The 12,699-nt window shown below is 52.9% G+C and overlaps 1 protein-coding gene across 1 annotated transcript; it reads right to left on the bottom strand.

Moving 5' to 3' along the window:
- Positions 1-53: 53 nt before the first annotated feature.
- Positions 54-3,063, bottom strand: Cd63 (CD63 molecule). Its single transcript, XM_051170679.1, has 8 exons — positions 2,982-3,063; positions 2,473-2,549; positions 1,548-1,736; positions 1,106-1,180; positions 883-978; positions 630-770; positions 341-424; positions 54-207 (listed from the first exon to the last, which is right to left on the bottom strand). The coding sequence occupies exons 2-8, from the start codon at positions 2,536-2,538 to the stop codon at positions 142-144; spliced, it is 717 nt and encodes a 238-aa protein (XP_051026636.1). The 5' UTR covers positions 2,539-2,549; positions 2,982-3,063; the 3' UTR covers positions 54-141.
- Positions 3,064-12,699: the final 9,636 nt, after the last annotated feature.

Genomic DNA, 12,699 nt, shown 5'->3' with positions numbered 1-12,699 from the left:
GAGAAGGGAAAGAAAGGGAGGCTGTCCATCACTCTAAGACAAACTGAGGCTCCTTTTTAGGTCTGAAAAAATAATCCGTTTAATTGAAAACCCCGGAGAATCCACTCCCTTAGATGAAGAGGCGGAAGGGACCAGACCCCGCTACATTACTTCGTAGCCGCTTCGGATACTCTTCACCAGGCAGCAGGAGAAGACGATTCCCAGGATCTAACGGGAGAGGCGGAAGTGAGGGTGGGGAGAAGGCAGGGTGCAAGGTTCCTCAGCCCACCCAAGGACCGCTGTTCCCAGGCCAGCTAGTGCCTCCTGCTTCCCAGAGACCGCAGCCCACAGCCTTTCTCACCTCCACAAAAGCAATGCCCAGGGCTGCCGCAGCCACCAGCAATATATTCTTCCTCAGCCAGACCCCTATTTTCTCCAAGCAGCCCTGAAGGAAAGAGGCAAGCGTGGATACCAACAGGAAGAAGCTCCCTACTGACCTCCCCCACCCCTCATCCCCACCCCCCCCTCACCTCTCTTCTGGACCTTCTGCCCACCCACCCCCGCTTCTCCCAAGCCCGATCCCATGGGCACCTCTCCCCACTTCCGGAGCCATTTCCCAAGTCCCCTTCCTCTGACGTCTTCTCCCCTACCTGGGTATAGATGGTGGACACCTTGAAGTCATTTCCACAGCCTGCAGTGACGTTGATGCAGCAAGAATCGGGGACGCGGTCCTTGGACATGCCCGGTATTGTCTCCCAATCTGTGTAGTTGGTGGCCCCACAGCACTGAAACTAGGGGAAGGAGGAGGGGCGGAAGGAGACGCTGCTAAATGGGCCCTCCACGTTGATCCAGAGATGAGAACCTTCCACCCATCCCGCCCCTCTTCCCAGCCGGCCCACTCACTTGCTTCTGCCATTTGTCCACAGCTTGAGCTGTGCTGTTGTCTTTAAGGTAATCCTGCATGTGCTTGTTCAGGCTTTTATTAAACTCCGACATCACCTGAGAGTAGGGAATCACGGTGTGGAGCGCAAACTTCAGGCCCTAGCAGCCTGAGAGAGGGCTTCCCCCCCCATCCCCCTCTCTCCCCCTCTGTCCCCCCCCCCACCGCCTTCCCGCCGCCGCTTACCTTGTCTCTAAACACATAGCCAGTAATCGCCACAGCCACCTCCACAAACATGATTAGACAGAGGAAGGTGGCAAACTGCAAGAGGACAGGACAGAAGCGAGTTGGGTTTGAAGTCTGGATTGAAAGCGCTTGCTCTTAGCCGGGCGTGGTGGGGCACGCCTTTAATCCCAGCACTTGGGAGGCAGAGGCAGGCGGATCGCTGTGAGTTTGAGGCCAGCCTGGTCTACAAAGTGAGTCCAGGATGGCCAAGGCCAGACAGAGAAACCCTGTCTCGAAAAAACCAAAAAAAAAAAAAAAAAAAAAAAAAAAAAAAAACAAGAAAGCGCTTGCTCTGACCCAGTCACTTCCTGGGACACTCCTGGTGTGCTTCGCCCACCCGCCTCGCCACAGAAATGCCCTCTGGTAGTCCCGGGAGTCACATGGGTCCCACACCCCCACTCACTGTAATCATAAGACAGTAGTTCTCCTTGCAAGCCCCACAGCAGCCCACAAAGGCCACCAGGAAGAGGAAGGTCCCCACTGCGATGATGATCACGGGTAACAGGGAGCTAGGAGTAGCCGCCTGGGTGATGGTCTGGTTCAAGGCAAGCTGAACTGCTACACCAATGGTAATCAATCCCACTGCGCAGGCCTGGGGGGGAAAGGTGAGGGTGAGGTCGGATCCACCCCCACCCGGAACACAGTTTCTTACACCTCCAGGAAACACTGGCTATGGAAAAGGAAGTCTGCCCATCCTTGCCCCACAGTGAAGGCTAAGTATCAGGGGGCGGCATGCCTTCCTTTAAACAGCTCTTGGGCCCAGGATGTGCATTACTCCCTACGAACTCTCAGCTACACTCTCTCTCAGAACTGCCCCTCACTCCCGTGACTATGGCCCTAGGGTCAGCCAGGCCAGGGAGCGGAGAGAGGAGGTTAAGAGTGGCCCCTTTCTGGACCAACAGCGGCTTCCCAGGGCAGGGGCAAATGAAAGATGGACAGAGCCCTTCCTCCCCCTAGTAGATGAGAGGGCAGAGATGAATCAACAGAGTGAGGAGAGGGGGCAGCACGGTGGCGATACCATCTGACCGTTGGCAGGTTGCCCCACTACCCCGTATCACAAATGGTTGGGTCACCAGACAGGAAGGGCCAGAAGGGGGTTGGTTGGGGTGCTGTCCGTCTAAGGTGGCCATTCCCGGTTCAAACTCTGCCCAGAGGTCCCAGAAAGCTGGAGGGAGGAGGGTGCTCTGTCTCTGGCCCTTTCCCCGTGCTTTTCTTTCCACATCTGGCCTCCAGCTGCAGTCGTTCCCGGGTCCCTCACCCAACCCCGTCCCGGCTCCCGCTCCAAGGCTCCCCGCCGGCGTGCCCCGTCCCCTTCCCACTCGACTCACGCAAAAGGCCAGCAGAAGAACGTAGAGTAAGAACTTGACACACTTCATTCCTCCTTCCACCGCCATGGCTGCTGGGCCTGGGGCGGGCCGCGGAGAGCGCGAGGATCAGAACAGGCGGAGGGGGCGCCGGAGCGGCAGCTCCCCGCCGGCCCTCGCAGCCTTCCCTGCGCGGCCCCCATCGCGGCCCCTCCCACCCGGAACCCGCGGTCAGATCCACGTCTCCCTGCCCCCTCCGCGGTGGCCAGACCCGGGGGTGGGGGCGCGCGTCATGGAGCTCGGGACCCCGGCACGCACCGAGGGAACTCGACCCGCGCCGGCCCGGGGCGCGAGCCTGCCCTCCGGCGCCCCGCGGGCGTCGCGAACTTCGAGGCAAAGTTGCTCGAGGGCCGAGCGGGGCGGCGACACGGAGCGCGAGACTGCTCTGGGAGGGGGGGAAGGGGGGGAACTGGGCACCGTGCGCCCCCCGCGCGCGCGCGTCCCCGGGGAATGAGGGGGTCCCCCAGCCTCACCTGTGCTCCGGACGCTCCTCGATGCTCTCCCGCCGCGCCTCGGCCGCTGTCTCCCGTGCCCCCCGCTCGCGCCCCGCCTGCCGCGCGGCCCCGCCCCGGCTCCGGCCAGCCCCCTCCCCCTCGGGGTGGCCGCCAGCCTCCCTCATGTGACGCGGGAACAGCTGCGGCCTGAGTCACTAGGAGCTAGCTGGGGGGGAGGCGAGCCCCCGGCCCAGATAGGGCCACGTGGCCCCCCTATGCGGAAGGTTCCTCGGGCCTTTCTGGTTCTCTGTGGGTCAGGAACGCTGAGTAGGCGAGTAAGAGCCCAGAGGACGGAGGGCGGCAGAACTGAGGCAAAGTGTCAAAATGCTCTTCGGCTGCCCTCCTCCACCCGCACCGAGAACCCACCACGCACTCCCCTGTCGCAGGTTCCCAAGCCCGCAGAAAGCTGTAGGTTGTTGGGTGGGGCCAGAATAAACTTCCAGAAAGCGCTGGGAGTGTCCTATCGTTCTAGCCTAGGGTTTTCTGGCCCTGACTTCTCCATTTTCTGGAACTCCTGAGCTGGGAAAACCCGGAGGAAGCCCTTGTCCAGAACCGTTTCTCACGTCCATCACAACACGTCAGAGCCGCCTTCTAGGGAACGATTAACAAAGTCTGCGCGCCCTTGTTCCTGGATTAGCCAGTGGTTAGTGGAGATGTGAGAGGCCACCAAGGCTGGAGATGGCAAAGCCAGGTGAAGGCCATAGTCAGGGACGCCCCCTCCCTTGTGCCACTGGTGGGTCCCAGAAGGAGCTGTTGTGAAAAGCTACGACGGGGCCAGTCTTCACGCTCCTAGCCTGAGCTCTGTCCTTTTCACAACAGCTCCTTCTGCCTCTTCCTTAGTCTGAAGGGAAGACAAATGTGCACAAAGAAGCAATCAGAACAAAAGCCAGGCCTGGTGGTACATGTGTCTAACCCCAGCACTTGCGATTCTTGTTTGTTGTTTTTGTTTTTTGAGAATAGGGGGTTTTTTTGGTTGTTGTTGTTTTTGTATAGCCCTGGCTGTCCTGGAAATTGGTCTGTTCACCAGGCTGGCCTCAAACTCAGAGCTGCCTCTGCCTCTCTCCCTTTCTGCCTCCTCAGCCTCTGGCTCTGCAGTGCTAGGACACCGAATGGGCCACCACAACAGACACACTTTCAAACTTTAAGCAAGAGGATCAAAAATTCAAATCCACATAAAGGAAGCCAGGCGTGGTGGTGCACGCCTTTAATCCCAGCACTCAGGAGGCAGAGGATTACTATGAGTTCGAGGCCAGCCTGGTTTACAAAGTGAGTCCAGGACAGCCAAGATAACACAGAGCAACCCTGTCTCGAAAAATTTTAAAAATAAAAAATCCATATAAAGATGTGAGTTCTGATCCAAGGACCCACATTATAAAATCAGGAGTGGCCCCACTCTTAAGAGGGTAGAGACAGGAGGATCACTGGGACTTGCTGGCCAATCAGCCTTACTCTAAGTTCAGTAAAAGACCCTGTCTCAAGGCAACAAGGTGGGAAGTGACAAGGCAGGACACCAACGTCCTTTCCTGACCTCACACACATACATAGGCACACAGAGAGAGGCAGCATGAGTGTCCTCATGTCTTACAAAGACAGACATCACGTGTTGTCTCTTCTGTGTGGACTCTGGAGCGGCTTTTTAGAAGGACGTGAAAGTACATGGAGAATTATTATGAGGGATGTGGAAAGGAAAAGAAAGCAGAGGGTAAATATTCATGTTTTGAGATGCCATGATAAATCCAGGCACTGGTGGCACACGCCTGTGATCCCAGCACTCAGGAGGCAGAGGCAGGCGGATGTCTTTGAGGCCAGCCTGATCTACAAAGCAAGCTCTAAAAGAAGGACTCCACAGAGAAACCCTGTCTCGAAAAGTGAAAAGAAAAAAAAAAAAAACAACCCTGAACAAAGTTGCCTCAGCCAGCACAGCTTGAGTCCTGGAAGCCTGACAGGGGGTGAGGAGGGAGTGAAGACAGGACAGACACGCCTACAGAAATGCTGAGGTCGGGCAGCCCGCGTGTACCCTGGTGGAGAAGCACCAGCATGCAACGCAGAAACTCAGCACGCTTCTTTGTACACACTCAGCTCAGGAACACACCCCATTCAGGACTTCGTCTGCTTCCCACACAATGTAAATCCACTATAAAAGAAATGCAGAGATAAGGCAATCATCTGGGCTGAGAAGCAGTTTCTTGAGTTATGCCCTCTGCCCGCCCTGCTCCCTGCAGACTACACCAGGCACGGGCCAGACCTGGCTCTCCCTTATCTCGGCAGGATATGGAGGAGGAGTCAAGAGGCCAAAGAGAGGAGTATTCATGAGTTTTCTTATTGTGCTTCCACTAACCACTAGGCCTATGCTGGGCGTGGGGCAGCAAGAGAGAGTAGATCTGTCCTCTGTCAGAAGGCAGAACCACGTTCTATCCAGACGGCAGAAACTCCTGGTGAGCCGCAGGAGCTCAGGGAGCCAGTGGGTTCCTCAGGGCTGGGCGCTATTCTCCAGGGCCACCTTGGTGATTAAAGGGCAAACTTGGCTTCAGGGATGGCAAATGGGAATTAGACATAACAGTAGTTTATTAGGCTTGGAGGGGAGTGTCTTGGTGCTGCAACACTTCGTTATGTTCAAGGCTCTGGATTTCATCTCCACCGAAGGGGGAAGGGAGAGTAAAAATAAAATTGGCTAGCTTTGATAGTGAAATGATAATGCAAGAAAATCAGTCTCTTGCTGGGTGTGGTGGCGCACGCCTTTAATCCCAGCACTCGGGAGACAGAGGCAGGCGGATCGCTGTGAGTTCGAGGCCAGCCTGGTCTACAAAGTGAGTCCAGGACAGCCAAGGCTACACAAAGAAACTCTGTCTCAAAACAACAACAATATATTTTAAAGAAATCCTACAGGAGCTGGGCCATGGTGGCATACTCCTGTAATCCCAGCACTCGGGAGACAGAGGCAGGCGGATTGCTGTGAGTTCGAGCCCAGCCTGGTCTACAAAGCAAGTCCAGGACAGCCAGGGATACACAGAAAAACCCTGTCTCAAAAAAACCAAAAAAAGAAAAGAAAAGAAAAAGAAACAGGTGGAAGTAGCCTGTGATGGGACTAAGAGACTAAATGGACAGCGAGGACTGGCAGAGCCTTCCCCTCTTCCCCAAGGGTCAATTCTCTTTTGAAGTCATTCCTGTTTCACTTTTGTTTATAGTGTGTGTGTGTGTGTGTGTGTGTGTGTGTGTGTGTGTGTGTGTGTGAGGACGGCTTCTAGGAAACAGTCTCTCCTTCCATCTTGCGGCTTCTAGGGATCAAAAGCCTACCTCAAGGCAAGTGCCCTCACCTGCTGGCCTCTTTTCTGTTTCATAGGTGAAAAAACTGGCTTGACAATGTGCAGTAACATTCCCAGTGTCTTAGACACTTTTGCTTGCTTTTCTTTTCTTTCTTTCTTTCTTTTTTTTTTTTTTATTTTTTTATTTTTTATTTTTTTATGACAAGGTCTGTCTATGTAGCTCTGGCTGTCCCGGAACTCACCATGTAGACCAGGCTGGCCTCAAATTCACAGAGCCCCACCTGCCTCTTGAGTGCTGGCCCTAAAGGTGAATGCCACCACACCCTGCCTATCTTAGAATTTGAACCCAGATCATCTACAAGAGAGAGGATGGGAGCATCACCCAAGAAAAGCGATGGGTACCAAGGGCGGGAAGTTCAAGATGGCCATGCGGTGGGTGTACCCACAAAGAGTTGGAGGTTGTGAAAGCCTAAAGCCCTTGCTCATCCCTTACACAGGGGACAGGTTAAAAAATAATAATAATAAAATAAAATAAAATAAACAAGAAATGGAAAGGAGCCCAGGGAAGCTTTCAGAACAGCAAGAGCCACGGGTGCCAGGTAGCATGAAGAGGTCACTTTGGGTGAGAAGCAAGCTGGTGGCACCCGGTTGGTGGTGCGGTCTCCTGCACTGTGTCAGGAGCACCGTTCTGGGGCCAAGGGGCAAAAGGAAGAAGTGGACATAGCCCAGTGAGCAGGGGGAGAGCTGTTGTGAAGATGAAGGGAATTACTCACCCCAACCCTCACCCCTACCCCCACCCCACCCACACCCCCACACCTCCACCTACCCCCACCCCACCCTCACCCCACCCCAACCCCCACCTACCCCCACCCCTACCCCACCCCATCCTCCACCCCCCAGGGGAACACCAGAAGTAGGGCTAGGGCAGGCCACCACAAATGCACAGCAGTGGCAGCAACTGGAGAAGCAGGAGAGAGCAGGAGATCAGAGACCAGAGGGGAAGTGCTGGGTAGCCAGACTCCTACAGAAGAAGATGGCTGGTGTTGTGAGGGGCTGGTGTGAGGTAATGTGTTTACAGATACTCAAAGAAGAGATGGAGAGTTGAGGAGTTTGGGGCTGAAGCAATGGCTGGGCAGCTAAGCTCGATGGCTGCTCTTACAGTGAAGCCAGATTTGTTTCCCAGCTCCCACATGACAGCTCACAATCACGAATAACCCCAGTCCCAGAGGATCTGAACACCCCAGGCATGGCACGCACTACACCCAGTACTAAGACACACACTCAGGCCACATTTTCATACTTAAAATACTTTTTTTAAAAATTCTTAGGCCGGGTGTGGTGGGCACGCCTTTAATCCCAGCCCTCAGGGAGGCAAAGGCAGGCGGATCGCTGTGAGTTCAAGGCCAGCCTGTTCTACCAAGTGAGTCTGGGACAGCCAAGGCTACACAGAGAAACCCTGTCTCGAAAAACCAAAAACAAAACCAAACAAAAAATAAATAAATAAATTCTTGACGGGGCTGGAGAGATGGCTCAGAGAGAGGTTCTGAGTTCAATCCCTAGCAACCACATGGTGGCTCACAGTCATCTATAATGTGATCTGATGCAATATTGTAGACATAATAAATCTCTTTTTAAAAAATTCCTGATGATCAATGATGTACTGGTCATAAAATATTAATTATTTAAACCCACTTAACTCTACCTTAAAATATACTGCAAATGAGATAAACAGATGGCTTGGCAGACAAGACCCTGGATACATGACCCTGAAGACTTGAATCTGAACACAAAACTCACACTTAAAAAGTCATTCTCAGGCCAGGCGGTGGTGGTGCACACTCAGGAGGCAGAGGCAGGCAGATCGCTGTGCGGTCGAGGCCAGCCTGGTCTACAAAGTGAGTCAGGACAGCCAAGGCTACACAGAGAGACCCTGTCTTGGGGAGGGAGGGGGAAGTCATTCTCAGGCATTTGCTGCGGCTGGCACTAGCCCTACTTCTGGTGTTCCCATGGGGCGGGGCTGGGTAATTCTCCACAGTACCTAGCACTCTTGCTCTGTAAAGTCTCCCTCAGCCAGACAGTGGTGGCGCCCACATTTAGTCCCAGCACTTGGGAGGCAGAGGCAGAGGGATCTCCATGTGTTGAAGACCAGCCTGAGATCTACAGAGTGAGTTCTAAGACAGCCAAGGCTACCCTGTCTCAAAATCATTTTTTTTTTTTAAGAAGTCATTCTCATTAGCAGGTACCCACAATTCCAGCACTCCGATGGCAAGATGGAAGGCGGAGACAGAACAGTTGGCCATAGCTTCACGCCCCAGCTGATCTGTGAGGCACAGCCCAAACAGCAGAAACAAAAGAAGCCCTGGCCTGCTTTGTTGGCACACACCTTTAATCCCAACAGAGGCAGGCAGATCTCTGTGAGTTCAACGCCAGCCTGGCCTACAAAGTAAGTTCCAGGACAACCAGAGCTGTTACACAGAGAAACCTTGTCTCAAACCTCCAGACACAAAAAAAGTAAAAATGGCAAAGTTTAGTACCAATAGCACCAAAAATAATTTTTTTTTTTTTTTTTTGGTTTTTCTTTTTTTGTTGTTGTTGTTTTTTTTTGTTTTTTTGAGACAAGGTTTCTCTGTGTAGCCTTGGCCATCTTGGACTCACTTTGTAGACCAGGCTGGCCTCGAACTCACAGCGATCCGCCTGCCTCTGCCTCCCAAGCGCTGGGATTAAAGGCATGTGACACCACTGCCTGGCCAAAAACAATAATCTTATCCTACAGCCTGGAAAGTCAACCCTCTAAGGCAGAGGGGGCCTCTGAATGGGGATGGGCCTGCCCCCAGCCTTGTCCCTTCAGAAGGTGCCATCCAGGGTGGACTCTAAGCTGCTGCAGTTGGCCTGCTGCACTTCCGGTGCCTGGAAGAGAAACTGGGGAGTAGGGACTCCCCCAGCCCCCCCCCCCCATTCCCTCACATGAAGCAAAGCCAGGCTTCTCTGCAGCTCTCTCTGCTCTCCTCCAAGCTACATAGGGAGCATCAGTGTTCCAGCAAAGGGATGAGGCGGAGTGGAGAAAAAGACTGAGAGAGCACAAGGCAGGTGCCACTACTAAGGCCACCCACTCCTCCAGAAAGGAGGAGGACTGAGGGCTGGAATGCAGGCCTCTGGTTCATACCCAATCCTATGATGAGTTTTGAATCTTGAAGCCCCATCCTTGACTAATAAGGGTCGCTCCCCCAGAGCGCAGGCACAGGTGAAAACAAAGCTGAGGGCGGAGCTGTGACTGCAGGTCTGTCTCTAGGTCCTCTTGGCAGAAGGGCTCACAGACCACTCTCAGCAGAGCTCCCCAGACAGCCTGACGTGGATTCCCAGTGAGGAGCACACCTTGCTCTGTTGGCTGGTGGAGTCTGGGGATGCAGAGGGAAGCCTCCAGTCACTGTGACTGTCCCCAGGTTTCACAGGCAAGGCTAGATCTCTTGATCGTTGCATTACCCAAGAGGACACGTTGCCCAATGCCCTTCTGTCCTCACGGTGAGGAAATGGAGGCTCTGAGAGATAAAGCTCGTCATTCAGAATTAACGTGCAGGTAACAGTAAGGGCGCCATTGCTGTCCCCACCAGGGTGCTCCCCAAGATAGAGAGACACCATGAAGTGAAACCTTGTTCTGTCACCTCACAAATGGCATGACCTTGGCAAAACTCTTGCTCAGTCTGGTGGCAGAAAAGCGTCAGCCCCCCCTCCCCCGCTACCTCACAGTGCAGTTGTGAGGATCACAGAAGGAGCCCCGAGGGCGAGGACAGGCTTTGCTCTGGTTGCAATTCAGCAAGAAAGTGCTCATCCGGCAGGCGTGAGGCCCAATGTCCAATCTCCAGCACTAATAATAACGACTTACAGGGGGTGGGGACGCGGCTCAGCTGCTGGAATGCTTGCCAGTCATGCATGAAGGCCTAAGGTCAACCCACAGCCCTGCACAAACACGGCATGGTGGCCAGGCCTGTACTCCCAGAAGGTAGGAGACGACAGCAGGAGGATCAAGATTTAGAGGTCATCCTCAACTACAAAGAGAGTCTGAGACCAGCTTGGGCTACTTGAGATTGTCTCAAAGCTAAAGGCTTTATTCAGGTGCAGTGGCACACACCTTTAATCCCAGCACTCGGGAGGCAGAGGCAAGTGGATTGCTGTGAGGTCAAGGCCAGCCTGGTCTACAGAGCAAGTCCAGAACAGCCAAGGCTACACAGAGAAACCCTGTCTCAAAAAAATAAATAAATAAATAAAATAAAACGCTTTGAAGTATTAATAGTTTTATAGCATTTTATTTTTTATTTTTATTTTTTTTTTTTGGTTTTGGTTTTGTTTCTACTTTTGAGACAGGGTCTCACTATGTAGTCCTAGAACTCACTGTGTAGACCAGGTTGAGTTCAAACTCACAGACACCTACCTGCTTTTGCCTCCCTCCCAAGTGCTGGGATCAAAGGTGTGCGCCACTATGGCCAGCATATTATCTTTAGACTTGTGGGAATTAAATGACTTTGTTTACAGGCAGTGGTGGTACACGTCTTTGATCCCAGAACTCCAGAAGCTGAAGTCTCTGTGAGTTTGAGGCCAGCCTGGCTTAGAGTGAGCCATAGCCAGCATGGTGGCACATGCCTTTAATCCCAACACTCGGGAGGCAGAGGCAGGCGGACCTCTGTGAGTTCAAGGCCAGCCTGGTCTACGAAATGAGTCCAGGACAGCCAGGGCTACACAGAGAAACCCTGTCTGGAAAATAAATAAATAAATAAATAAATAAATAAATAAATAAATAACTCTGCTTTGATGGGCTGAAGAGGCGGCTCCGTGGTTGAGAGAACTTACTGCTCTTCCAGAGGACCTGTGTTCAGTCCCCAGCACCCACCCACATTAGGTAGCTCACAACAGCTCTAGGGGATCTGACGCCTAGGGGAAAGACGCAGAGGGCACCTGCATCTTTCTCCTGACACAGGGCATGGGTGAGCATTTAACAAACAAGACAGAAGCAAAGTTAAGTGTTTGTTGGTGACTCTGTTTTGTTTTGTTTGGTTTGGTTTTGTTTTTCAAGACAGGGTTTCTCTGTGTCACCCTGGCTGTCCTGGACTCTCTTTGTAGATCAGGCTGGCCTCGAACTCACTGAGATCCACCTGCCTCTGCCTCCTGAGTGCTGGGGTTAAAGGTGTGCATCACCACGCCCAGCTTTGTTAGTGACTATGTCTAATGCTTGGGACTGAAAGCCAAGGACACTAGGCAGGAGCTGAGGAAGAACTTGTGCACTCACTCGGCCCGTGTATAAAAACCCTTTAAAGTGCTTACAGACAGGGCAGGACAGACAGCGCAGATGCCAAGAGCACTCGTTGCTCTCCTAAAGGATCTGGGTTCTGTTCCTAGCTTCCAAATGGTGGCTCATTCCTGTAGCTCAAATCCTAAGGACACGCCTTTAATCCCAGCACTCGGAAGGCAGAGTAAGGCAGATTGCTGTGAGTTCGAGGCCAGCCTGGTCTACGAAATGAGTCCAGGACAGCAAGGCTACACAGAGAAACCCTGTCTCGGGGGGGGGGGGAGGAGATGGTTACAGCCTGCACATGCAGACAAAACTACAATGTGGTGATGTCCATACTGGAGAGAGGCCCTGGGTCCTGGGGGCTGCCCAGCACAGGGTGGTGGGCCCAGGAGAACGTCAGTATACCTAAGATGTGCATGTCTGTGAGTTCGAGGCCAGCCTTATCTACCTAGAGAGTCCCAGACCAGCAAAGGCTGCGTAGTGAGATCTTGTTTCAAACAAACAAAAGCAGTTGCCAAGAAAATGAGGGCTTTATAGGGGCACGCTAGGGGCTGTAATCAAAGTGCTCTGGTTCCTTTGCAGTTGTACTAGAGCAGTGAGACAGCCAGCAATGAAGTATTAGGGTTAGAATGGGCAGGTGATGCTGGTAGTGCAGAGGCAGAGGTCCTCCTCAAACACACACACACACACATACACACACACACACACATACACACATGCACACACACACATACATACACACATGCACACACACACATACACACACACATGCACACACACACATACATACACACATGCACACACACATACATACACACACGCACACACACAAACACATACACACATGCACACACACATACATACACACACGCACACACACATACATACACACATGCACACACACATACATACACACATGCACACACACACATACATACACACATGCACACACATACATACACACATGCACACACACATACACACACGCACGCACACACACATGCACACACACACATACATACACACATGCACACACACATACATACACACATGCGCACACACACGCACACACACAAACACATACACACATGCACACACACATACATACACACATGCACACACACATACATACACACATGCACACACACATACA

This window comes from Acomys russatus, chromosome 28 (genome assembly GCF_903995435.1).
Source record: "Acomys russatus chromosome 28, mAcoRus1.1, whole genome shotgun sequence".
NCBI lineage: Eukaryota > Metazoa > Chordata > Mammalia > Rodentia > Muridae > Acomys > Acomys russatus.
Note: the sequence above shows the minus strand (reverse complement) of the source record. Positions and strands in the feature narration are given on the sequence as shown.

Excerpts from the sequence above, each read along its gene's own strand:
- Cd63 (XM_051170679.1), bottom strand. The coding sequence starts at position 2,538 with ATGGCGGTGGAAGGAGGAATGAAGTGTGTCAAGTTCTTACTCTACGTT. Across the intron at positions 1,737-2,472 it reads TTCTTCTGCTGGCCTTTTGC|GCCTGCGCAGTGGGATTGAT; the intron begins GTGAGTCGAGTG and ends TTTCCCCCCCAG. Across the intron at positions 208-340 it reads TGGGCATTGCTTTTGTGGAG|ATCCTGGGAATCGTCTTCTC; the intron begins GTGAGAAAGGCT and ends CTCTCCCGTTAG.